The sequence below is a fragment of the Plectropomus leopardus genome, chromosome 1 (assembly GCF_026936395.1).
Source record: "Plectropomus leopardus strain MGB_pleo_1.0 chromosome 1, ASM2693639v1, whole genome shotgun sequence".
Lineage (NCBI taxonomy): Eukaryota > Metazoa > Chordata > Actinopteri > Perciformes > Serranidae > Plectropomus > Plectropomus leopardus.
The window spans coordinates 30,919,817-30,946,653 of NC_142176.1; the positions used below are offsets into that span (position 1 = coordinate 30,919,817).

Here is a 26,837-nt window from a genome sequence, read left to right on the forward strand (position 1 = left end):
AGGAATGGGACAGCACCTCACATTTTCACCATCACACCGGTCCTTACTCACTGTGAAGCACACGCCTCTATTCCTTCTCTCGCCAGAGTCCTCTGCTCTGTTCGATCGGCATAAAGAAAAAGAGTTTCCTGGTAGAATAGTATTGTCAAGGATTTAGTTTTGTGATTCAAAGGAGGTGCCTGGTATCCTCTTGGACACTAATGCAGCACAGAGGCCGTCCATTTTATTTTCTGAACACCTGTACAATGTCTAGCATGATGCAAGTCCAGCTGGTTCCCATTCTTCTCCAACTTTTCCTCGATGTTTACTTATATCTACATTTGAATACCTCGACCTGGCCAGCTAGCAGCTAGCCAGCTTGAAGCCGGCGAGAGGAGAGTTTACAGGTGATTTCCACACCCCGATGAGTGACTCACAGCCACACGCCACCGTCCACAGCCAAACACAAAAAGCACCACTGAGACTTGCAAAAAATATGTAAATTTAGCACAAATTTAGCTGAGCTGACAAAGAGGCAACTGAAAATGTCCGCACCTACGTCATATGCCTCCAGGTGAGCTTGCTGCTTTTTCCCTGCTCCCAGCAGTGCTCTTTTTAAAAACTTTAATCCATCCTCTGAACGCAGAGTTTCTTCTGTTATCGGCGTCATCCATTCCAGAAAAGCCTTTCTTGGGCTCTTCTGGGGATTTTCTTCCATTGGTTCCATCATACTCGTACGTACCAGCTGCTCTGTTGCTTTGGTGTCACCCCTCCTCCTGCCTTCTTAGGCTTTCGCTGGTTCACATAAAATGCTTTGCTTCCAGTACACCAGTGCAGGCAGGTTGCCACAGACACCAAAATTCCAGTATAGCCCTACTGCGAAATACCAAGAGCTTTCCCTGGCGGCAGTAGGTGTATTGTAAATTCCCGCACTCCAGCTTTAACTTGAGAGAAAGCTGGAGTGCGAACTTGAGAGAAATGAATCAATCTGTGGCTGTGCAGTGACAGAGTATGGCCCAAGCTGATTACTTTTAAGAATGTCTTCACACATCTCAACATGTCACATTGTGGGAAATCAACTACAACATAAAAACTGGTGTGACTGATTCTTTTATGCACAGCCTCAGTGCCACCACCCAGCATCCAATGTTTGGTGTTTGCAGGCATCTTATATGCAGTGTGTATTTTTTTTTGTATTCATAAAGGTCAGATTTGCATCCCTGCCTGAATCATGCATGACAGAATTACATACAGTACCCAGGAAACTGCCTTAATGAATTAAACATATTACACCTAATCTTTTATGACGGGGATGATTTCGGTAACCTGTCACACCTGTCACAAAGCATTTCCTTAGAATTTACTGATACGTATTCTGTGTAAACCTCATATGAAGAAGCGCAGGGATCTGCTGGAAGAGCGGTGTATAGCGTTCATATTCCACTCAGCGCACACAGCAGATGTGTAAATGTATTTATTGTATATGACATTTTTGACAGGTGTTCGCTGTTAGAGAATACAAATTTCATCACTGCATGTCAGAGATGCTGTATAACTGTCACCTGCTCTTGTGCTGTTGTTCCACTGAACATCAGAATCATGCTCTTGCATCTTGTCAGTGAGCATACAGTCTTAAGCTACCCATGTGGGAAAATGCAGATGAAATTAAGGGGCTGGCTATTTACATGCTTTTTTTATGGGCAATAAATTGGATAAGTAAACTGACGACCCCTGACTAAGTGACATATTTTATGGATATTGCTTATATTTACTCAGTGCATAACAACAACAGTACAAAGCAGCAGATAAATTGTACATTTAACCTAAATGCCTAACTGTAAGCAGTTTGTGTATGATGTATGATTAATTTTAAGCAGATTATTTCCTGCGAATATTGCATCCGAGATAAGTTTTTCTGATATTTGTAGGAACTTTTTATAGGATTGTTTGTGTTGGGGTTTTTTTGAGGTTTTTTTTTTAACATATCATATTTCATCATATTTGTACTAAAAGGCTTCTTTTTTGTTTTGTTTTTGTCTTCCTTTTGCTTGGCCATTGTTCTATAAGCTCTATGTTGGTTTTATCTGTATACTTTTCTAATGCAGGACAAGGCTGTGTAGAGAGTGAAGACTGTGAATATAGCTTGTGTTAAAGTCTTCATTGTGCACTGTAAGCATTTTTTATCTATTTTAATGAATATCTTGAAAACTAATGTAAACTTAAAAAATGTCAATTTAATTTAGTTTTCTTCACATAAGTTTATAAATTTCTGAAGTATAAGCCTACCATATATTAAAAATAATAATATTAATAATAAAAAAAATCTTTTTTATACCCCATAAAATCAAGAAGGCCTGTTGACCCCCTGTTAAGCTTTGGCAAACCCTAGTGGTGACCAGGACCACCACATTAGGAACCAGTGCTTTAAAGTAACTACAATTAAACCTCATCTTAAAAAGCCCACGCTTGATCCTGTTGTTTTAGCCAACTATAGATCCATATCTTATGCAGTTCCTTCTATTGTTGTCAGCAAAAACTCTTCTCTTTAATTACCAACTTCATGAGAAAGTTATTAAATTACATATGGTATTCCACCAATTTTTCACTGAATTTTCATAAAGTTTAGGACCTACATGAGAGACTTTTTAGGACTAGCCAAAATCGAAGCTTGAGATGCCCTAAGTTTTAGTCACTAGTGTGGGCCAAGCTCCAAATACCCAGATCCTAGATTTCCCATAACTCAGTAGCACCTGCCATTAGACTTACCTTGTCGGTTAAGTGACCAGTTCTTTGAAATTACACAACCAAAGTTTGTAACGGAGGCTAAAGGCTTTGTCAAATGTTGTTGATAATGATGCTGTAAAGCAATGATACTTAACTCAAAACCCTTGGGCCAAATCTGGCCTGACTAGAAAGTTAGCGTAACCTACTGCTCATGTGTGTGATCAAACTCTAAATATTTGCATAACAGGAATAGATGGAAAAACACATAGATCTGCATTTTTTTGCCAAGTCTATTGGGATTTGCACTACATCTGGATGAAAACCCAAATACTGTGCCCTGCTGTTGCACTGAAAACTGCTCACACCTTGTGCACTATGAAATCACATCACAACTCATGGCATGATGGAGGGAGGCCAATTACTGACTGATTTCTTTATTAAAACTTTAGTCTGTTTGGTTCCACTGTAAACAGATACACCAGGTGCTCTTCTGCTGTACTGCGGCTAACAAAGTAGCTGTTTAAGGAGTGCCTGATGAAGTATTAACCTACATTTGCTGTTACCATCAATAACCAGGTTGGAAATCTTACGCATTTTAATTTCAGGTCTTTTGGAATGTTATTATTACAATTTATCAAAGATTTTGTAATCTTTGATAAATTGAACAGATTTGTGGCTTTTAGTTGTTTGCTGCGACAATTGTAAAAGGCCACAGTGAACCACTGCATGGATTTCCAATAGAAAGCAAACATCTAATAGGAAACGATAGCTCACTCAATTGGAGAGGTAGGTAAAGACGGCTTTCTTACGCTCTGCATTATAATACTGAGGCCTCATTTAGACAGGAATGGCCCTACTAAAAACGGAAAGTCTTTCCGTTGCGTTTAAAAAAAAAAAAAATCCACGTTCATATGATAATATTGTCAGAACAGTCCTGGTGAATACGGATCTGCAAAAACAACCAAATGTGCTGTAGTATGCATGCCAGGCCAATTGTTGGTGGTGTACCACAGAAGAACACTACATGCATGTGCAAAGTGCGGCCATGACATAGCCGTTCTTACAGGATCCGCACATTGCCAGTTTACACGGCAACAGATGGGGGCTCTGTTTTCTAAAGATTATACTCTGGAACCCAGTTTCCAAAGTCTGCGTTTTCAGGCCCCCAAAATGGCATTGTCATATGAACGAAAGGCCAAACCGCAACAAAAGTTTTACGTTTCATGCAAGAACCGTTGCCGTAGCAGTAGTGTTTTTTTCCAACAAATATTTGAATGATTCAGATTATCAAGAAAAAAAAAAGTTCTTTGAATATCACAAAATACAGTAACAAGTCAAACTGGATAAACAAAGTAAAATCAGTTACAACAAAATCATTTTCATCATTGAAGTCATGCATCAGTGGAATATTTGTATGTACATTCTTCAAAAGGTAAAGACGACCTTTTTGCCATCTGACCAGTGTTGGTAGTTGAAGAAGAAACCCCAAGACAGTATAAATATACAGCTTACATACTGTGAGGCTTGTTTTCTGAAAAGCAAGTTGAGTTTCCTGTTCCTGTTTTACTGAAATAAGAAAGGACAAACGGGGATATGGCATAAATATGCAAAGATTTAGAGGAGTACAGCGCCTAGTACTGACAGTCTGTTTTTATGTTGACTTATAATTTGACAAATACAAATATGACCTGCTGTCTTCCTCTTGCTGTTAACACAACATTAAACAGGATGTGCCCAGAGAATCACAGTATCCCAGCCTGACCCACCGAGGCAGTGAAGAGAAAAAACAAAACAAAAAAACCCTCACACATTATAGTTCTTCTGAGTCACTTGGCATCTCTGTCTGTCCCCACGCAGCATGGATGAATGCACCTGGGAAGATTTTGTCCCCTAATGTTATTTGTTGGATCGCAGCTGAACCCTGACTTGTCTGGAACCACTAATTTCAGCACCAGCACTGTTTCACGCTTTATTTATAATTCAAACAGAGTCACACTGCCGGGGGTGTGCATAGATGTTTGTGTGCAGATACAGTAAACACCTCGTTTGAAAGTCAATGCAAGGTCCTCGCATTAACCAAACCAGAATGGTAGAGATGCAATATGAGTAATGTAGTTGGTGGGACAATATCATAACACAGATTGAAGGGATGTCAACTGCTGATTCACTATTTGGATATCAACATGTAACACGCATCATACAACATGGTGTGTGTGTGTGTGTGTGTGTGTGTGTGTGTGTGTGTGTGTGTCTGTCTATTTTTAACCCCGACAATCTTTTCAGTGCCAGTGGAACCCTTGTTTGCCATGGGCTCGAGATACCGAGACAGCACAAAATAGTAGAGACAAACAACATCAACAATAAACCAACAACAAATGGATTCCATTCACATTTCAATGGAATAGCAATCAGGGTCACTCTAGTGTGGCAGCCTTCCAGCGCCTGATCAAGACCTGTAACAGAAACACACAACAAATAACACTTTTGTTAGAGCAGCCAAAACACTCCAGAGTCAATGGAGAATTTCAATGCAATATGAGATACCCTACTTACTGAACAATTCGACTCAAACAAATGAATTGCTTATATGGCATTATTAACTATCTTCGACCCAATGATTTACAAAAAATGTTAATGCAAATTCAAAATTACATTCACATGAAAGATGTTTTCTGTTCACATTAATTTTTAGACCATTTTATTCACACTGTGTGACAAAAGTAAACAAAAACTTTTTATCTTGTACTTGATTCTTCTAAATTGTAAAGTACAGCCACCATCTGCTCAGGAGATTGGATGAGTCCCACCCCCTTACTTTGTGTTACTATGCCTGTCCGTGGACCAAACATAATGCAGTTTGCAGTGGTAACAGTGGCAGATTTACCACTTTAGTTCTAAAATTAATTTTAAAACAGTAGGGCCTAAATTTCAGGCAGGGGTAATCTAAAGCTACCACAGAAGTACTGGAACTTGGAGCAAAGGACAAACAAAAAAGCTTGAGCAAAAATAAAATTTAAAAACTGTCTACAGCATGCAGAAAAAAGTGCAGCTGATTGTTCTTTCAGTGACAGCAGCTTCAACAGAAAGTTCCACATCTGCTGCAGTCAGCTTGGTTGTTTCTGAAAAGGCCTCAACGGCGCACCTCAATGTTTAAACATGTCCCATATGAGATAAATGGTTGTGATTAGCCCGGCAGGAAATCTATCCGTAGCGGAGAGGGACCAGACGCATCTGCCAGAGCAAATATATCATGAGCTATCTTTTTATTTGTTGCTGGCAGATTTCTAGCTAGCTAATAAAGCTAATAGTAGCTTCATAAACTGTTCGAAAACAATGACACTCTTGTAAAAGGGGTCTTAAACATGCACAAGTCGCATGTCCCAAGCAAAAAAAAAAAAAAAATTAACAAGAAATATCAGAAAAAAACTTAAGATTTGACTTTTTCATCTGAACATATCACTGTTTGGCCGGATAGCTTACAATTGGTATTTTTATATTTCTAACTTTTAAAGTTACAAGAGAAAAAGCTTTTAGGATGAGGACTAATCAGTGTGTTTTGGGGTTGCTGGAGAGTCAACTTTTCCTATTCTAACAAAGAGCAGGACAGAGCCACTATCAAAACTCTGATAGCTTTTTGAAGACTGGACAATCACTGTTGGTGGGATGGACTTAGCATAAAAAAATAACTGTTCTTTTCCTGGGTCGGCTGCAGCACTGAAACATTTAGTCATATAACTTTTTCATGCTTGTGCAGTTATTTTACAACAAAATTTGAAATTCATGCCATTAACAATGCCTCTGTTTGTAATCAGCTACAGTGTGTCAACACATAATCAAAAAAAATTATTTTCAAATGCATATATGGTATTTCATCCTGGTTATATCTGAAGCCATTTGTTATAATCAAGACATACTGTTATCAGAATATTTGCCATTTTGTTTCAGTTTAAAATGTATTCGGTTCATTTGCAATTATAATCTTGCTCACTTGTTTTTAATTTGCCATTTATTAGCTTACTGATTTTTAACATTCATCCCTCATACCACACTGGGCAGAAAATGCCTGTTAAACTGTAACCATATTAGTGTGGACATAATTACATACATTAACATGATGTGAGGGGATTTTTTCCCTCCAAGTATTAAAACTGTTAAATATCAGACTTTAATGATGGGGATAGGGCTTATGGCATCTGCTATTGTAATTTTTTTTACTGGCATTCGTACCTTACTAGTATATTCAGCTTTCATTCACTGCATAAATGCTTTGGCAAACATACTTTTAAGAGTATGTTTCACTGCACCAGTGAAACTAAGCGAGCCCGACTAGAGCACTTGAACCTAATGATGCTTTCCTCATGTATATCAACTCTCTATATAAAGTCTTTTCAAGTGGATATTATAGTAATTCTGAGTGCAATGATACACTTCCTAATAGCGCTATTCAAAAGTTCAACACCCCTACATCTCCCTTTGAGGGAGAATATGAAAGTTTCAGAGGCTATTAATCTTAACTGGAGAATGAGAACATAATTCATTAAATCATCAAATATTTCAGCCAGGAACCCATTAAGTCCACTAAGTAATTCAAAACACTGTGAGGCTCTTCATAAAACTGCATTTAGCTGCCACCTTGTCACGTGGTTCAGTGTAACCCAGTGGGAACATGATACAACGTGATTTATGGTTTTCTTTTAAATACCTGTTCTACATAAGCACAGTATGGAAAAATTGCAAAGGTTTTACTTTAACAAACAGGCAGTAGATTATGAAAACATTACAAATAAATGGATTTCTAAAAATTACAATTACCACCTGGTGGTTGTAGGCCTCTGGGTCAAGTCCCAAGTCAAGTTACAGTTTACATCCATGTCTGTCCAGACTCATATGTAGCCATGACAGTTAACAATGCTTCAAATATGGATGTTGCTGCAAAGAAGCTACATATTGTAAATGTGAATGCTTCACACATATCTTTAACCCAGACGTACAGCAGTTACACGTGTGGTTTTTGCAGAAAATTAAGATATCACAGTGAAGCTGAACATTTTGAATATAAAATGTCATCACTTCCTCATTCTATTCCATTACATATTTGTGTGAAAATTTTGTCATAATTGGCTTTTAAGTCATGGCCAAAACCATGTTTTGTGGGGTCACACTGACCATGACCTTTGATCACCGAAATTTAATCAGTTCATTTTTGAATCCAAGTGAACGTTTGTGCCACAAAAAATCCCTCACAGTGTTCTTGAGATATCCGTTCACAAGAATGAGACAGGCAGGGTCCAAGTGACCTTGACCTTTGACCCATGAACACCAAAACCTAATTAGTTCACTGTGAGACCAAGTGGACATTTGTGCCAAATTTCAAGAAATTCCCTCAAGGGGTTCTTGGGATATTGCGTTCACATGAATGTGTAGATAGATGGACAGATAGACAGATAGACTTATGTACATACAGACAAATTGAATATATAATGCATCCGGCCACGGCTGTTGCTGGCACAGGGACATAAAAATGATTTCTAATCAGTTTCAAACTATGTGATACAAGATTTATGTTCTTTTTTACTTACTGTGCGATCTTGCAGTTGGTTGTTGTTACAAACCGCCCTGTGTAGTGTATATTACACCTGACCACATTGTTGGTGAAGTCTGATTCCATCACCAGGAATTTAGGATTAACCTGGAGCTGAGAGACGAAGAACAGAAGGCACATTATAAACTCACCACAATCATGAAATTAAACTAAAACAGCTAATAGTCCCAATAATGCCTCAGACTGAAGGTATTTCAGATAAATAACACTTAACACATCATGTACAAAATCTTTCTGCAGCCCCACTGACCAAATAAAATATGCATGAGAGCAGACAATAAGATGGATGGGAAACCACTGCTACTGATACATGTAGTGCTCAAATGCCAGGTAACTCGAAACCTAAAAATTGTATAAGCTTTATAACTCTTTTATAACCCAGATCAATTTGTTTTGGTGGCCTACACCCTCACTCTCTTCTAGAAATGTGACCTTGTGCTCTCCACAAACTTGCCATGTCCATACCCTTCTGGATTCTCACTTGACTCCTACCTTTAGTATGTAGTTTCCAGGCTGGACATCCGTGATATCGATCCACTGGCAGTCAATATCAGCATTGTATGTATCGTAGCAGCCTGGGCTCAGACCCTGAAGAAACAGAGGGCAGGAGAGACGCTCATAAGGAATACTGATCCATGTCAGAAATAGCTACTATTTTAAGTCTGTAGTAAAAAGGTTAACATCAGATGTTGCAGTGAACAATGAATAAAAGCTGCATGTTGATGTACCCGCCAACAAATATGATATATTTGTTTTTTAATTCTAAATTTTCACCACTACAACAGTCCTTGGGTACAACAGTGCTAAGCTGGCTGGCTTTTTGCAGTTGCACAAGTCGATAATAGCATAACTACAGTAGATGGATAACAGCATTGTGGTGCATAAGGCATGTGGTAAAAGTAAGTGTACAATGAGCACTGCAGTTGACCACCAAATAAAGGTGAAAATCATAATGTCATGCTTTCATTTGGTGTGTTACCTGAGTGTGAGTGGTGCAGGCATAGCGCTTCAGATGACCAAAGTCACAGGTGGTGTCCTCCAAACAGAAACTAGCTTTATGTCCCTCTGCCACTTTACGGCCAGTGCTGACCTCCAGTAAATCATAGTGGCTGAACTCATCCATACTGTGGTAGTGCCTGTGGGAACAAACAAAAGACTGTGCATGTAGTCAAACGTAAAAGAACAGTCTTAACTTTGAGCACCACAAGCCGAGTGCTTTCTAGTTCCATTATATTGGAGAGAAGTCAGACATATGGCCAATATCTCCAATACTTGGGAACTAACACCAAAACAATATAGATTGATTAATGAAACTAAGAGTGCATTTTTGATTATGGGGTGAACTGTTGCTTAAAGTCAGGCAATCAAAGAGTTCTATAGCTATCTGTTATGCCATATGCACCAGAGAAACAGTATTTAAATAGACAACATTGTCAGTCAATTATGTTTGTTAACTGTATTGCCAAGCTGTTTAAATATAGCTTAGTTAGCTCCAAGTTATCCAAGTGTGACTTTTAAGACAAACACTGCATTTCTAGACTGTACACTCAACTCATTGACCTCATCTGCCAACATTTTTTGTAAGTGATGCTGCACCTTGACTAAACACATCATAAAGTATCAAAGGACAATGGATACTAATTAGTGGTAACAATAAAGTACTGCTGAAGCACGACATTAACACCCTAATGATGTATGAATGTTGTTAATTAGGTTGTATCAGTCTGCAAGATCAGAGGTGTGTGCGTGCGAGTGTGCGTGTGCGTGTGTGTGTGTGTGTGTGTGTGTGTGTGTGTGTGTTTGTTTGCACAGCTTTAGCAGCCTAGGAAACCACTGACCACTGATCATTTCAACTGAAGCAGAATATAAAAAAAGTTACTCTGTCAAAGACATATATAAAAAAGAATATATTCCTGGCCATTGTGTTATATAAATAAAAACTGCACTTATCCATAGCACATTGATAGTCAACTTTAAGTTAACTAGTATGCTGTTAGTGGCACAAGTATGCGCAGAAGAGTTTTAGAATCACGTTACTGTGGCAGAGACTGTGGAGCACTGCTGAACATAAAGCATGGCTGTCAGGTTTCCAGACATGACATCATTTGTCACAGGCACAACGATTACAGTATGTTTAGCAGTGAGCATTCTGTTCTGTGTAACTAAGATAGCAGAGCTCCCACAGTGTTTACAACTTTTTATGCACAAATAGATAAATGTATTGCAATCTAACAAACAGTTTAGCAGTATATCCTGTCTTAATGAAGCTCAGAGAGGTGTTTATCTCTGGGGTCATTTTAAAGAGTGCGAGTGATTTCATTGTGTTTTCATTGTTTGATATAATTTTAGATTTTGTTCAGCCCATACTGACAAAATACTTAATGTTCGAGTCTATAACGCGATTATACAACAACTGTCAAAACATAACAATGCAATACCACCACAAACTACAACCTTGAAAATTACAAAGTTCTCATAGCAATAGTAATCAATTATATTCATATATGCCAATCAATCACCCAACCCAACTTTGGTAGGACTTCGCAAAGCTGTGTGTGTGTGTGTGTGTGAGAGAGAGTGATCATGAGAGGAAGAAATGGGTGGAAGGTAGACTATTGCACCCAATGTTTCCGTAAGTCATTAATAACTTCAACACTGCTGGTTGAGCTGCAGATGTAAAGCAAGTGTTTTTACTTAAAAACAAAACAAAAATTTACTTTCAAATACAGATTTAGATGTCGATTATCACTGCAATGACTGAAGCTTAGAAGCATTAGGGTCAACCATTATTACCTGTTTTCACTTTTTGTTGAGTGACTGCACCTACCCTTTTTGGGAAAGAAAATAGCTCTTTTGTGCAACAAAGGGGTTTTATTTCTTGTTACCAAAGTTCAACATGATGAAATCACACAACAAATTAGCCAAATGACTATTCCTAACATTCTCATCACACTTGAGACTGTTGAGGTATAAATGTTTTCAATCCATTACACTAATGATTACATTAGAAAGCAAAACCTCTCCTAATTGTCAACCCATGTAGAAACGCTTTGAGTCAGCTGCCTACATCAATATGACAATGTTCCTGAAGGAGACAGCCAACTGAAAATACTAGTGTTTATTTAAAGTATTTCATTCCAACATCCTTTGATTCTTAAACTCCTCCACACACTATGTTTAAGTGGTGTTGTTGTAGCAGGTGAGGTAAGCACTGGATCTCCTACAGTCCGACAAACTCAAGACTATATAAATATTGCCCTTTCGCCTTACTTCATGGCCCATGTTTCAACATAGCAACAGCTTTTACTGGAACAGTCATTAAAGATTGAAGGATGACTTGGAGGGAAACGTGGGTACTTTCCACTAATGGAGCAAGTGACCATTCAAGGACTCATTCTTTCCATAGGAGAGGCAACCAATTATGAGCTGCTTGAAGGTAGAAACCTGTCAGTTGTTATCTGTGGCTGAACACTATCTGTATTTTGGCTATGGGTATACATTGCTCTTCCGTCTCTGTTAACATGCTGGAAAGGATTATTTTATGTGGGGGGCACATGGGCACACATGCAATTTATATAATAAATGTGTGAGTGTGTACTGTATATTCACATGTGTACAGACCAGCGTGGGGAGTGGGGGGCCTGGAAGGTTGATGCACAGTCTTTGTTTGTGTTCCCTAAAACTGGCATTCATTTCAGTGGCAGTCTTGAGATAATTATCTACAGAACATGTGTGTATGCGTGTGTGAAGCAGAAAGAAAGTGCAGTAAGCAGGGAAAAGATTGGGAGTGGGAAGTGGTGGATTACGAGGTGCCTGGAAGGGTCTCCTGCCTCCTTGGATTCCTGGATCCCCTCACTGACTATGTCAACTATAGAGAATGTAGTGTTGGAAGAACACATAAAGGATTTAACAGGAATAATTTGTAATCGTGATATACAAAACATTCCAATCCTTCTTCGAAGTCATGAGTCATTTTCCACTTGTGTTGCAACAAACAAGACTTTGAGGGGTTTCTCAGATCACAGCTTGGGTTGTAAAACACAGTAGGTTCTTTGAGAACTACTTAGCAGTGGCCTGACATTTGCCTTCCACAAAGTGCAACTGAAGACATACGTCCAAGCACCTGCACACATACCAGCCATGATCTCTGACCAAAAAGGTCACACACTTTAATAAAGTTGTATCATAAGGGACTGAGATACGTAAATAAGTTTGAAGGTATTTTGCTCTGTCAAACAAAAAAGTTATATGAATAACATTTTAATGACTTTTACTTTCCCACAGTGATTGGCACAAAAATGTTCTACATGGAATTCTGTGTCCTCATTTGTGTAAAAAACATACAGAATTCCAAAATTTTCACAGCACCATGATACTCAAGAGGATGCTGTTCCCATCCCTTCTTCTAATACTCCAGTGAGAAACATAAGGATGAGTGTAATGAAAAGCAAAACTGTCAACTACACAGCCTATTTGACAAAAATGTAGGGCAGGAAAGTTTATTGTGAAAATCTGGGCTAGAGACTTTCTTTCCCAAAAGAGATTTCTGTGTTAACAAACATTCTGTCCCAGTAACCTACATCCATGCCATCACACTTTAGCAGCTGTGTGATCTGATGTCACAGATTGACAAGAAAAATGGATTGATTTGTCATTCCGATCACACAGCCAGTGGAATGATTGTCTTGGCTTTCTGCCTCCTGGGAACCACTGTGTAAATGGAGACTGATGTCAGACAGTAAAAACACTGCCAATCTCCTAACGGCCAGTCAACATTCCTCTAAGATGAGGATAGTAAAGCAGAGACTGGCACTGACGGCAGTGGGGCGGACTTGCTGAAATTGAGATAAAAGCCAGTCTATGGAATATGATGTCATAAAACACTGATGATACCCCCCAAATCACCTCATCAGCAGTCCCCAAGAGCTGGCTGTTAAATCACCTAAAACCTGTCCACTGAGAAAGACGCAATGATGAATGTGCTTGCAAAATTGATCAAAACAATGTTGTTATCAAGATCACCTTAACTGAAACCAAGTCATGACCAAGACCCGAGTGTATCGAGAACAAGACAAGACCAAGACTTTGAGGGAATGAGACCAAGTCAAGACCAAGACAAGACCACTTCAAGTCCCATACTGCATGACACACTTATAAAATATGTAACATGCAAACCAAGGGCACTCCTCAAATTGATCTGAAATATTCAAATTCCCATAAAAAACCCATAGAATACAAATAAAGATTCCTATTCATTTACCTGTGTGTTTACCTTGTGAATATGAAATTGTACTATGAGAAATGTCTTGATAAAAGGCAATGAAGAGGTAAATTTTATATGTAGGAATTTTCCTTGTTTTCCATGAGCAAACAAATACAAACACTAAAGGGGCTAAAATCAACTTCATGTTTGTTTGACACTGTTTTTTGTTTTCTTGTCCGAGACTGAGACTTTCAAAAACTGTTCTTAAGACTATTCTAGAGACCAAGACTGTTTTTGAGTACCACAATACTGGAGCAAACCCACATAACTACATTTCAGTATTTTCTCAAAATGGATAAATTTAAGTATTTTGTCCTGTTTTTTTAATTCACACAGGGTTGGCTCTCACATGAACTCCCTAGGTTTAACCACCCTCTCCTCTTTATACCAGGGAACTACAGTATAATATGTATGCACTTTCTGGGTTCAACCAGGGCAAGCCTTGGCATTGCTTGCAATAAGGGTCTCATAAGACACTATGACACCCAATCTGCATTCATCTTCAGTTAATGACACTGACATGGCACTACATAAACTTACTGCACATGAACTCAGTGCCCTGTGTACTCCATCACTTTAGGTTGGTGCTGATCAGTAAGGATGTGATGGTATGCACTAACATCCACACAGTGTCTTATTTCAACTGAGAACTTTGAAACAGTGGTGCCAAGTTCATGCCCATCAGACAAGCCATCACTAGAGAAATGGCAAATGCACCCTAATTTTGTAAACCAAGGTTACATCCAAAATAATTTACTACTTGAGCCTTTTCTTCTTCTGGTGTCCTCCTAGATATAATGAGGCCAACCTGGGTTCTTAGGTTGGGAAACATCCAACTCCCAATGGTGAGAGTGTGAGTGCTGCTCCTATACTGCACAAGGTCAGTTAGACAGGGCTGCACGTTAACTTTTTTGTACATAGCACTGGTGCTACAGGGGCTGAAAGTTTTAGAACAGACCACAAAATTGTAACATGAGTATAAAAGCAGCCTATCAAGTAGGCTAATTCTATTGTAGTTTGACACTCCAAGGAGAGATACTAATGCTTGAAGCAGTTTAATCATGAAATCTAGCGCTGTATTCTTGTTTATCAGTAAAGTGAACTATACTGCAGACTAGATTCTCTTTCCAGTGACAAACAGTGACAGTGGACTTATGAATGGGTTCAACACAGGTTGAATAATTTCTAATTTCTTTAGTAGCACAGATTGATTTTAGTGTAACACATTTTCTAAGTCAATTTATCACTGAACCATTGGGTTTGAATGTTATCACTTATTAAATGGATGTTATTGTTGGCTATCAGTGTCTTAAATATGGGTTGGAAGGGTTCTGCTAAAGCAGCTAGTATGTTCAGAATGCTCTTATCAGCACATTACACTGGCATGTTTATTGTTATGCAGTGTTGAAAGAGTAAGAAAGTCTGTGTGAGGGGATCTGTTGGGGTGGTGGTTGAAAAAAACATAGGACTTTCACCTAGGAGACAGGGATTTGTGTGAAACCAAAGGTCAGTGTAGAGTTGATATGACTATATTATGGGATATAGGTCACATAACGTAGTTTAAGGTAGACCATAAAGTTTTTTCAAAACCTTCCAACCCATATCAATGATGCCGATAACCACTACTAACGCCTGTCTATTAATTGAGTAATGACATTCAAAATGGGTGCACCGAAACAGATCAGTAACATTTTTAGCAATGGAGCTCCCCTCACTGGTGTCTGTGAGTGCATTTGTGGTTTGTAGTACATTTATTCTTTGTTAGAAGCCTATTAAAAGACTGCCAAACTCACAGAAACAATCACAATCTGACAATTCTGTCATAAATAATAGACTGCTGAGCTATTAACTTCATGTGCAGTTCTTAACTTGACAAATTAGAGCAACAGCCTGAACATACTACTGAATTATAGACAGAATCAGTGCTGAAGGTTTGGCTGTGCAAATGAAAGTGCATTTGAACGGTAATGTGTTCACTTGTGGTGATGCAACCAAATAGCTCCGGAAAAAATGTTGAACTAAACTGAACAAAGAAATTTAAAACAGCAAAGTAATTATTTTTTTTTTTTTTACCTCTAGTTTGAACTAAACCTCTAATTCTATGAGCAAATATGGAGTTTTTTTGCTTTGTCATGTAGTTGCCTTGCTGGACACAGAGTAGAGTTGGCGCACCCTTAAAGGAGAGAAAAGTCTAGACCTAGGAAATACGCATCACCATGGACTTTGGTCAAGTACAGTTAATTAATTAACCACAGCTATATAAAATAAATAAATAAATAAAAAATAACCATATCTGTCTATTTCATAGTATTGCAAGAACCTTTATATATGGGTATGGTGATCAGCATATCACCGACACAAACAAAAACACTGTAAAGATAAAATCTGATTGACATAAAGATGCTTGCCAACTAGCTCCCAAATTACCGCAATAGTTAATATTGTAGCTAGTAAAGCAAAATTATCTGACTGGGTGAAATGTGTTTTGTATTAAGTACTTACTGATGACAGCTATGCCACTCCCAGGTATGACGTGGCCTGTTGGGCATGAAGTCGGCAGTCCCCTTGTTCTTCACCCTCTGTGGGAATCGCAGCAGGACTCTAACATCATAGTCGGTGGTCTCAGGGCCATAGGCAGAGCTGAATCACATACATCAAGACAAAAAACAGTGAGGGGAAACTGCACAAGTGGCTGCAAAAAGAATGTCGGCGTGTCTGTTTCTCATAACTAAGACAAGGGAAGAAAAAAAGAGCAGGGCTGGAAAGGCTTGGAGGCAGGAGCACATCTACTAAATAATTCATCCTACAGATTACAACCATCTCTCCAAATACACAGTTTCAACACGGGGAGAGGGAACGTTCAGTTGCACGATTCACTTTTTTGTGTGAAGAGGGAGGAACAACCTCGAGTTCACAATACCACTGAAGATCTAAGCCATTCATCTTGCGGCTGTTGTTGACATTGGAGTGTATGGCAAATTACAACAGCCCATCTGTCGGTGATTGCTGCAAACTCAGACAGGATATGAAAGGGCTTTGAGGGATGGCTGTGCTTGTGATGGGAAGAGGGCAAATAGAGCAGCCATGGGGACAGCACACTTCCATCATTTCCAATAGTGTCTTTAGTGCAGAGACAGTCAAAGGGCCCAGGCCCGGGGATCAGGGGATGCTATCCACAAACACAGAGAGATGAAACTAACAACAGTCTGTATCCCCGAAGGTGACTAGGATTCGGTTCACTTATGTTGTGCAGTTGGTCAACTTTTTTTCATTATTTCCTTCAGATATTACTGTGCAGAACTGGCAAAATCCTGAAGGCTGTGATAAAATTGTGGATAGTTCACTCACTGGTTAATGCTACCCAAAGGTGAAGTGGCTTATAATGAATGTTAATCCATCCTACAAATTAGCACCTTGCTGTCAATGGATGATCCGAAGCAGGGCACAACCTGGACAAGACATCAGCCTATCAGAGGGCCACAATGAGACAGGGATTTTTTTTTTTATATAGTTTCTCATATACCTCAACTGAATGTGACCACGCTACCCCTAAGATATACCAAGAAAACAATAAAATGAGAACAGTCATCACTGACATGAAAACTTTACCATAAAAACAAAACCCATAGGAGCAAGGAAGTGTTTTTTTTTTATACTGTGACATTACAATGAACCCACTAAAAAGGTACAGAAATACAAAAATAAATAAATAAACACAAGCCAGCAAAGGACATCTTGAATTGGTTTTACCTTGACAGACATTTTTCTTCCGCAGCACAGCGGAGAGAATACATGTGGGCTCTCTGGATATACGTGGAAGCCTGGACATAGTTGGGATCAGGAACCAGATCTGGCAAGCCTGCAACAATAGACAGACTGCTCACACTATATTGTCATAGTAATTGTCATAGAGTAATATGCTCACAAATTACACAAACCTGCTCCAAATACTTACTTAATACAAAAGAGTACTTACCAGATTTGTCAAAGGCATATTTTAGACTCAAACATGATGATATACAGTATATTTAAACATTTTTGAGTGAAGCCAAAGGCAAATTTCCACTGAGGTGGACAATAAAGTCATTCAGTCCATCCGTACATCCCTTATTAAATGTAATTAAAGGTCCCATATTGTGCTCAATATCAGGTTCAGACTTGAATGTTGGGTCTCTACAAGAACATGTTTACATGCTTTAATATTAAAAAAAAATACATTTATTTTTCTCATACTCTTTGCATAAATATACCTGTGTCCAATGTCTATTTGAACGCCCTGCTTTGAGCGCCTGTTTCTTTAAGCCCCCCCTCCTCTAAAAGCCCAGTCTACTCTGATTTGCCAGTGTTTCTGGGTCGGACACATCTGTGCTCTCAGTGTTTCTGCACCGTCATTTCAGCCTGGGAATTACTGGATCAGCACTGCATAGCAACAATTTACACCTTTACCTTCATAACAATTCCTGATGGCTCATTTAAAGGCACAGTTTCTGAATACGGACTATGTGTATTTTGTGTGTGTAGTGAGTGTTTTGATACTTAAAGGTGTTTATATACCACCTATACCTGCTTTATAATAAACCTCTATAATATAGCAGGTATGGAAATTTCACTTTTTACAATATGGGACCTTTACAGCTAACAAACTACATTTATAGCACTGGCATTATGACTTTATTAACTAATCCTGAAGTTGGAAATTTGGGTCACCTTTTGATCTCTTTGAATTCCAGCCCTTCCCGTCACTGCCAGTGAAACACTCCAGAAACAGAGGGACTCTTTCACATATTTGTCATCTACTTTTTATTACTAGGTATTTATGGTGTTGCTGATCGGAGGATATGATGGGCAAAAATGCAGCGACAGGCCCACAGTTCATGACTGGGCCACTCTGGAGAGAGCCTTTGGCCACTAATTACTGTGCATTCCAGATTATTATCATGGTTTTCTAATGAGACACTTTTGCTCCATGGGCCTGTCAGACAGGGGTGAGTTTGGGGTGAGAGAGCAAAGAGTTGCAAGAGGGAATAAGTTTTATACCGATAATTGCTTGCCTTCTTGGCTAATGTCATGTTATCTTCCATGTGCACTGATCTTAAAGCGAACATGTTACTTCAGCTTAACCTCTGATATTGTAAATGTAGGATGACTAGTCATATCTGTTGGGGATGAGACTAAATGTGGATCCGAGCCACAGTATCACAGGAGAGATTGTTGTAATGCTGCCTGTGTTTTTCATACTTTGGATTCTGCAAACAAGTGACAGAGATGAAGAGATGAGGGAAGGCATAGGTGCACAGAGACACAGCAAGAGAGCCAGACACAGAGAGGGAGAACGTGCGTGCCACGGCAAAAACAACAGTGATCTCACACCACTGCTGTTTTTAAAGTGGGCCACTGACCAAGTCTGTCAGAAGACCTGAGGAACAAGAAAAAAAAGCAGGCCTGATTTGTCAGTGTGAATGTCTGTCTGTCCTGCTCTCAGCAAAGGCCATGCCAGCAAGGGTCTTTGGCAAAGTCTTATCACCCCTCTCTGTTTAGCTCACAAAGGCCAAACATGCTTTAATGTGAGCTTGTTCAAGCAACCAAAAGTCAAACCATCTGACCTCTAAGCCTGGAAGCAAGGATAAAATAAAAGAAGTATGTACAACCTTTAATTTGTGTTGCAGCAAGCTTAAACCACAGAAAGGAAAAAAAAAGTTAATGAAATAATGCTCTGTTTTGTTTTTTTTTTTTTTTGGATTAACATGAAGGGCTTTAGTTATGGTCTGTTTATGGGGATCAAATAGAAAGTGCTCTATTTTATACTTGCTCCATTTAATGTCCCGGTGAGTTTAAATAAGGGCTCTGCCTTTGCAGGCATTGTGTAAACATCCTATATGACAGCTCTCTCGGGGGCAGACATAAAGAACAGGGGAAAGCTTCCTGGGGCAGACCATGTAAACACTGTAAGACTGGTGTGAAACGCAGAGGTTTTCCAGCAGCACTCTCAACCCCATTTTTTTTCTCCTCACCCTAGGAAGGCTTTGTTCTCTGCTTCCTAATCTTTTGAAATGTGAAATTGGGTCTCTTTCAGAGGGATAAAGTGTATTGAGAAGCCAAAGCTGATCAGCTCTCGACAGCATGTGACAAAGCCACACATTACACTCTAAGTGGGGCACGAAGAAAAGAAACTGAATCTTGCCATGCTTTTTATAACATCTAATAAAGCATAATAAAAGACATGAGGGCTCCCTCTCTGCTTTAAGCTATAGGCTGTTAGCTGTAGGGGACGGACAGATTGGAATACTTAAAAATCACTGGTCAGTTTAGAATGAAAAAGTGAGAATCATAACAGCGTTTGATGATTAGGCATAAAGTATACCACAGCTTCGTTTGTAGGTAGTTCATTATTCTCTTTATGTTATCTTGTTATTACTTCTTATCTATTTTTATTTTACTGTTGGCAATCAGTTGATTTATTACAGATTAATTTCAGCAAAAGTGAGATGCTAAAACCTTGTCTCTTCATTTGAAGAAAGTATGTTTTACCCTTTAAAACCTCAGGAAATTAACTTGATTTCTCTCAAAAAAATGGGAAGAAGGCAATGAGCACCAAAAGAAGAAATGACACAAAAGTGAAAAAGAACAAGAAAATTATGTCAAAATTCTAAAAATAAAAAAAGGGAAAATTAGAACAGAATGCATTTAAACAAAGATATTACCTGGAAAAGGTGCTTAAAATGATAATTCTGTAATCTAATTTTAAATATGTTATTATGATAATTATAAAAATATATTTTTCCTACCTTTTTTTTCTTTTTTCCCCAAGACATTTTTCCCTAGCTTTTTAAAAATAATTTTATAAATGTACTAATTTATAGAATTAATCTTCTTTTTGTGTGTAACACTTCTTACTAAGTTTCTCATGCCTTTGAAAGAAATCTCACCAATTTGCTCTGGGTTCAAAGGTTCAAACACTTGTGAATGGTGTCTGGAAGCAGCACGAGAAAAGTGATGTTGCTCCATGTTTCAAAGATTTACGCTAATGAGTAAAAAACTACAGCTCTGCCTTGCAGCTGCCTCAAGGAATTAATATCATAGTCTGATTATTCTTATGTATAACTGCTTGTGGATTTAAGGATGAAATGACAATACTGGGGACAATATGTAAACTTTTTTTTAACCAGTCTTTGCTATGGTACTTAATTATACACACTGAGTAAATTGGGGATGGCCTGATTTTGTGATATCATTACAAACTCTAGTTTTTTAATGACAGAAGAGAAGAGCCTTGCTTACTGATGTTAAGCCAGTGTGGATTGAGGAAAAACAGTTTTTGCAGATCTGGCAAAAGGACCTATTTTCTGTACACTTTGAACATACAGTACATACAGTGTGCTTTGTAATGTTCTTGCTCTCTTTATACCACACTCTGCTACCACTGCAAATCCCTTGTAGCTTTGACTGCTGTTTAAAGGGTAATGTTGGTATTTTTTTTTAACCTGGACCCTGTTTTTTCCATGTTTTTGTGTGCAAGAGTCTCATGAGAAAAGCTATTTTTGAAATTTGTCTAGTATTGAGTGAGACCGTTGCAGCCCAGCCCGTTCTCATTCCAAAGTCGTCAACTATAGCCACTTTTACAGTGCTTTCGGCATAAAATACTAACACCAAAGGCCACCTGTTGCTTCTGCATGATACACTGCTGGACAGCATTAGGTTAAATGCTGGTAATTACTTAATATAAGGAGCACAAAGTCCCTATGGGGCAGGCAGGAAAAGCAGTGGATGGATCAAACAAACCCTTGACTTTCATGCAGAAGTCTGGTGTTTTCTTCCCATCTGAACGTGATGTTTTTTTCTATCCCTTACAGTGTGCCCTTTTGTCTAATCCTCACCATTCATGTCAGCTTAATGCTTTTGTTGACAATTTTGTCTTCTAAATGCAACCATGTGCAGTATCATCCCACCATGTGCATTTGTTGACTTCAAGGTAGCATCCACGAACGTAAATAGCAGACACAGACAGATACCCCGAGTGTAATATGTAGATGCATAAGTACACTGCAAAGCGGCAATATGTTACGATTTGGGATGACAACGTGTTGGCCAGCAGCAGCAAAACAGGCTGCAATTTAACTACTAGGGGCACCGTCAATTTACTTCCCCAAAAGTGCTTGTTTTTGCTACTGAGATGTTATTTTAAGTGTTTGACATCTTGCAGAAAGGATGCCTACAGAGATAAACCTTTTTGTTAATGAGTAAGATTCTTGTTATACCAGAAACAGCCTGGGAAGTTGTAACGTGCAACTCCATTTAAATAAACAGCAATGTTATTATTGTAAAACACACTTCATTCAAATTTGACAGAAACAAAATGAAACTCACAAAAGCCATCATGGTGCATCTTTCCACTGTTTCAACAATCCCCAACTCTGGTTTAGTTGAAGTGAACCCAATTAGATATAAAAATATGCTGGCTTTATACATGCTGAAAATGACTGTTTATTTACATGGAGTCTGGCGAGTTTGGTGATGGTGATTTTGGGGTGATTTTGTATTAAACAAAAAGGATCTTACTCTTTTAAAAAAATGTCTTTTTCTGCAGGGATCCTTTCCATACATTGTCAGACACTTAAAATAAATCGAAACCTGTCAGTGGCAAAAAACAAGCACTTTCAGTGAATGTAAACTGATGGTGCGAACATGTCTCTAGTGGTTACATTGTAGCCTGCTCCCTGGCTGCTGGTTGCAGCCCTCTCACTCAATACTGGACACAAAACATGGGGAAATATGGTCCAGGTTGAAAAATATCACTTTTATCCTTAAAGACATATTCGCTATATGTAATTCTGGGAACGACTTGTCTGTCCAACCATTTAAAAGTTGAAAGCAATGAATGGAAACGGGTTCTACACTGAAACTTATTTCATGGCCTTATACTTAAACAATGCAATTTGGTTGCGAGTGAATACTTGCCAACTTGTCCTCCCACACTAAACCTACCCCAAATCTATTTGTGCCTGGATGTATTTTTATGCTCTGACCACATTTGGCTACATATAGTGTAATGAGACAGATTTTAGTATTATGATTTTATTCATATTATTTACTGAGCAGTCTGTGCATTAAATATATGTTTATTCTGATATTTAAATGTATTCTGTGTAGTTTTGTTGCCTCTGATACTTAGGACATTGTCTTTATATGGCAATATGCTTAAATATGCTTGTCTCCTGACTTCAGTTTTAAGTACATTTTAAACATGTAGATCACAATAGTTATTACAGTACGGTAACAGATTAATGGCAAGCCATGAAGCAGTGCAATAAAAATGTCAACTTTTCAACAACTCCCAATGGCTAAATCTTTATCACAATGATTACTGAGAGCACTAAGGCATTTGCACACATGTTGTTTTTTTTGTGCTGTGGAAATGGCTCCAAGCTCTAGAATGCTTAATGAATGATGGCTGAAGGCACACAGCACACTAGAGAGACTGCAGCACAGTAAGGCAAATCATTGAGTTAAACAAAAAGTAAATCTGCGTTATTAAGAATCTTGTTGGAGGTCCTCATCTCTGCTCAGCTCAGACCAGACATAGCCTCTGGCAGTCAGAAAAACTTAACATGTTGTTTGTATTTAGTCATAATTTCCTCAGCATTAACAATGAACTCAAAATAAACTTCTTCCTTCAGTGATAGGTTATTAAATTATATATATTTTAAACCAGGGTAAAGCAAGTTTTGACACTCATTCTTCCCCTAAGAACTCTGAGTAAATATTTCGTTGATTTCCTGTAGCTGAAGCAATGGACCCCATGTGTGTTACCGGGACTTTCCATGCTCTCCCTCCCCCTCAGGGAGTGGGGAAGTACTGTATCCCCCTCCCCTGCTTCCCCTCTCCTGTCCTCAAGCCTAGGAGGTAGCCATGGCCCACCAACACCCCCTGTCACCAGACCCCCTATGAGCTCACCACCACCATTACCCAACACCACACGCCGGGTGAACCAGTCTGCTTTCGTGTAGCACACAACTCCCCACACGAAAACACAGTGGTTCTTGTGTGTGCTCTCTGTACATTGGCAGGGCTTGCTCAACACCTGGTTTCAATAACCATACAAGTGGAAGAAGATGAACCTTGTGTTCACTTGTTTGTAAACTGAAAAACAGGCTGAATTTTGAGCAGCTGTTTTGTTCTGATTACTACAGATAGCTGACAAACATGAAAGAAGAATATTGGAAAAAACATGAAAGTGAACTTTCTCTACTCTCCTGGGTTTTACAAAATTTCAAATTCATGTGTCCAGCAACAACAGAAATCGAATCACAAAGACAGACATAACTTTGGGCGGATGCCTAAAAGTGGCCATGTTTCAAGTTCAACGGAAAATATGTAATATTTTAAGTGCCATAGAATATTGCCAAATCACTCATATGTCACAGCCTCTCCTTTTATTATCAAGGTTTGGTCAAACTTCTTAAATAAAAATGTGAAATAGAGAATACATTGTGTGTTTAAAGAACCCAAAACCAAAAGCTAACCATACCTCTTTGTTCTGGACGGTACACACTCCCGACACTTACGCTGGGGTTCTCGAGGCCAGAATTTGGAGAATTTCTGCCTTGTGGAATGGGATGGGGGAAAGGAGGCTGTGGTCTTCCAAATGGAGGAAACTGCTCATACTGAGGGCTCCTGACTTGAGGCTGACCAGCTGGTCCTGACCTGTCCACTATCACAGGACCTGCCTGGTTGGCATCGGCGGCTGGGACTGCAGGAGCATTTTCCCCATTGAATAGACTGTGGGTGTATCTATGGTCCAGACCATCTGTAAGTGGTGGCTGGGCAGCGCGCGCAGGCACCACAGGATTGGGCGCGTAGCCAAAGGACTGATAGTAACGGTAACCTTCGTCAGTAAAATCAGACGGAGAGCCTGGGAGCACTGGCGCCAGACCACCTCCATACCCTCCACCAGTGTACCCCTGTCCAGGAACATAGCCTCCACCACCATACACTCCACCGCCAAATCCTCCACCACCATATCCTCCACCGCCATATCCTCCACCAGGAATAGGCTGAAAAGGTGGCTCGTAGCTCCTGACTGGTCCATCTACAAAACTAGGATCATATGGCAGTGGTTGGAAGGGAGGCTGTGGAGGAAAAGGGTTCTGTGGGTAGGATGGTATATTATACGAAGATGAAGAAAAAGATGACGATGATGATGATGAGGAAGAAGAAGAGCCTGTGGATGGCCTGAAGCGAGTGCTAGAGGATCCTTGGAACTGGCTACCTCCTGTGCTGCCTGCAGTTTGTCTCCAGTTATCAGGAACTTGCCCAAAGCCAAAAGGATGTCTTGCCTGGCCACGGACAGTCTCAGAGGACCCTCTTGATGGAGCCTGTCGGCGGACATTGCCTCCCTGAGGTCTACGTGATGAGCGTGCGCGAGTGTCTGCCACCACCACCCTGGGACCACTGTCCTGAGCTCCTGTCCCAGCAGGGACATATTCAGCTCCACTGTTCAGCAGGCTAAACAGCCGACCATTGTTCTCCCACTGAATCACCTGCCTCCAAGGGGTGGCAGAGCCGTCCTGCCCCTGGCCCCGACTCTGGCTCTGCCCCTGAGTCTGTGTGGCAACCTGAGCCTTCCCTGATCCCAGCAGGACAAATACCAAACATACCACAACAATAGGCAACATACTGGCTCCAAAGACGCCACAGCTCACCACACAGGAAAAAAAAACCCTCCAGTCCAGCAGCAGCTCAAACTCAAACCACCTGTAGCTCTGTCAATAAAACATGTGTATCCTCTTCCCGCTGGTACAACTGTGGTGTGAGTGTTGAGACAGGGTTGAAAAGTAAGCCTGTGGTTGAGTGCATCTGCAGGTCTTCACTAGCAGCAGTAGAGGAGGTTGAACGTGCATTCAGGAGCAATCACACCCAGGAGAGCAAAAGTGGGCTTCAGAAGACCAACTGGTGGTGTTACTTTCTGCTAGCGCTGTGAGAATATGTCCTGACTTCCGGTCGGTCTGCTGGCTTGCCTGTCAGTAGGCTGAGCATTGCTCTCTGCCTTCTGGAAAGAAGTGTCTGAGCTCTGAACGACTGCAAGCTTCTATTTGCCTGATTGCTTACAATGGGCTGTGAAAAAATCTCAAACTTTTTTTAAGGAGAGGTCCCACATGGCCCTAGTGCTAGTGATGTTTCCTGGCCTGCAGCAGCCAGGGCTCCATGAGGCTTCCAGAGTCAACATTACCATCTGCAAAGGCATTCAGACATATAACACATCTCACTTTCGGGGAATTTCTCTTCTCATCCTGTACAGCATGAGCACAGATAGGGACAACATGACCTTGATTTTTCCACAGGTGTTTCAAAGGCTTGTTGTATTTTTACTTTGCCTTTAAACCTTAAAAAATTCCAATAACCACGTGCAGATGGGAAATTATCTAATTGGTAACAGGGGTTCTCTGTCACAGAGAACCAAAGTGACATAGTTCAAACAACAGACAACAGACTCTTTTAAACTTGATCCTACTGTTAAACATTTTATGGGGCAATGATAATATACAGTAAGAGGGGATTTGCAAAAATCCCTTACGTCATTATAAGTAATTCGACTTCATGTGAAAAAATTAGTCTTGTCTCTACAACACAGTTCTCTATTTATGTGGTGAGTATGTTAGGAAATGTGGTCTGTATCCTCCACCCTAAGAAATATCAACTTGAGGTCAATTAGGGAAGTGTTCCAAAACCCTCCTCCCACCAAAAACAAACACGCACACGCACACACACACACACACACACACACACACACACACACACACACACATCACCACACCTCTCTCCACCCCTCATTCCCCTTGTTGCTTGTAGTACTCTGAATGCACAAATGGCGTGCATACATGCAGACAACACTGTGTCTGCTGTTGTCTACGAATACTATCAAAGCCCCGTTGCACTCTGAGACCTTCATTTACACAAATGTTCTGAGAGACAAGTCATTAGTGAACACATTCATGTGGGATTTGAAACCGCTTGGTTACCGCTTGCCTTGACAGAGTGAGTGCATGCAGACAGAGTCAGATTTCCCCCTGTTATCAAAGTTTGCAAGGCATTTTCCTTGGCATGGCTTTGCGTGGGCAATGGCGACATTGTGGCGTGGACCAAATAAAGGACAACATTCCTCTGGGGCAGTCAACATTCATTTTGCCTCTCTGAAACAGGATCCAGAGCAAGAACCTGATGCACACATGCTGATTTCAATTTATGTCCTCTCCCACAAACAGGCAGAGGAGA

The 26,837-nt window shown here is 39.8% G+C and overlaps 1 protein-coding gene across 1 annotated transcript; it reads right to left on the reverse strand.

Moving 5' to 3' along the window:
• Positions 1 to 3,107: 3,107 nt before the first annotated feature.
• On the reverse strand, positions 3,108 to 25,661 carry loxl1 (lysyl oxidase-like 1). The gene is made up of 7 exons (XM_042514161.2): positions 24,094 to 25,661; positions 17,319 to 17,427; positions 16,071 to 16,208; positions 9,285 to 9,441; positions 8,798 to 8,893; positions 8,283 to 8,398; positions 3,108 to 5,156 (listed from the first exon to the last, which is right to left on the reverse strand). Exons 1-7 carry the CDS (start codon positions 25,238 to 25,240, stop codon positions 5,150 to 5,152), a joined length of 1,770 nt encoding a protein of 589 aa, XP_042370095.1. The 5' UTR covers positions 25,241 to 25,661; the 3' UTR covers positions 3,108 to 5,149.
• Positions 25,662 to 26,837: the final 1,176 nt, after the last annotated feature.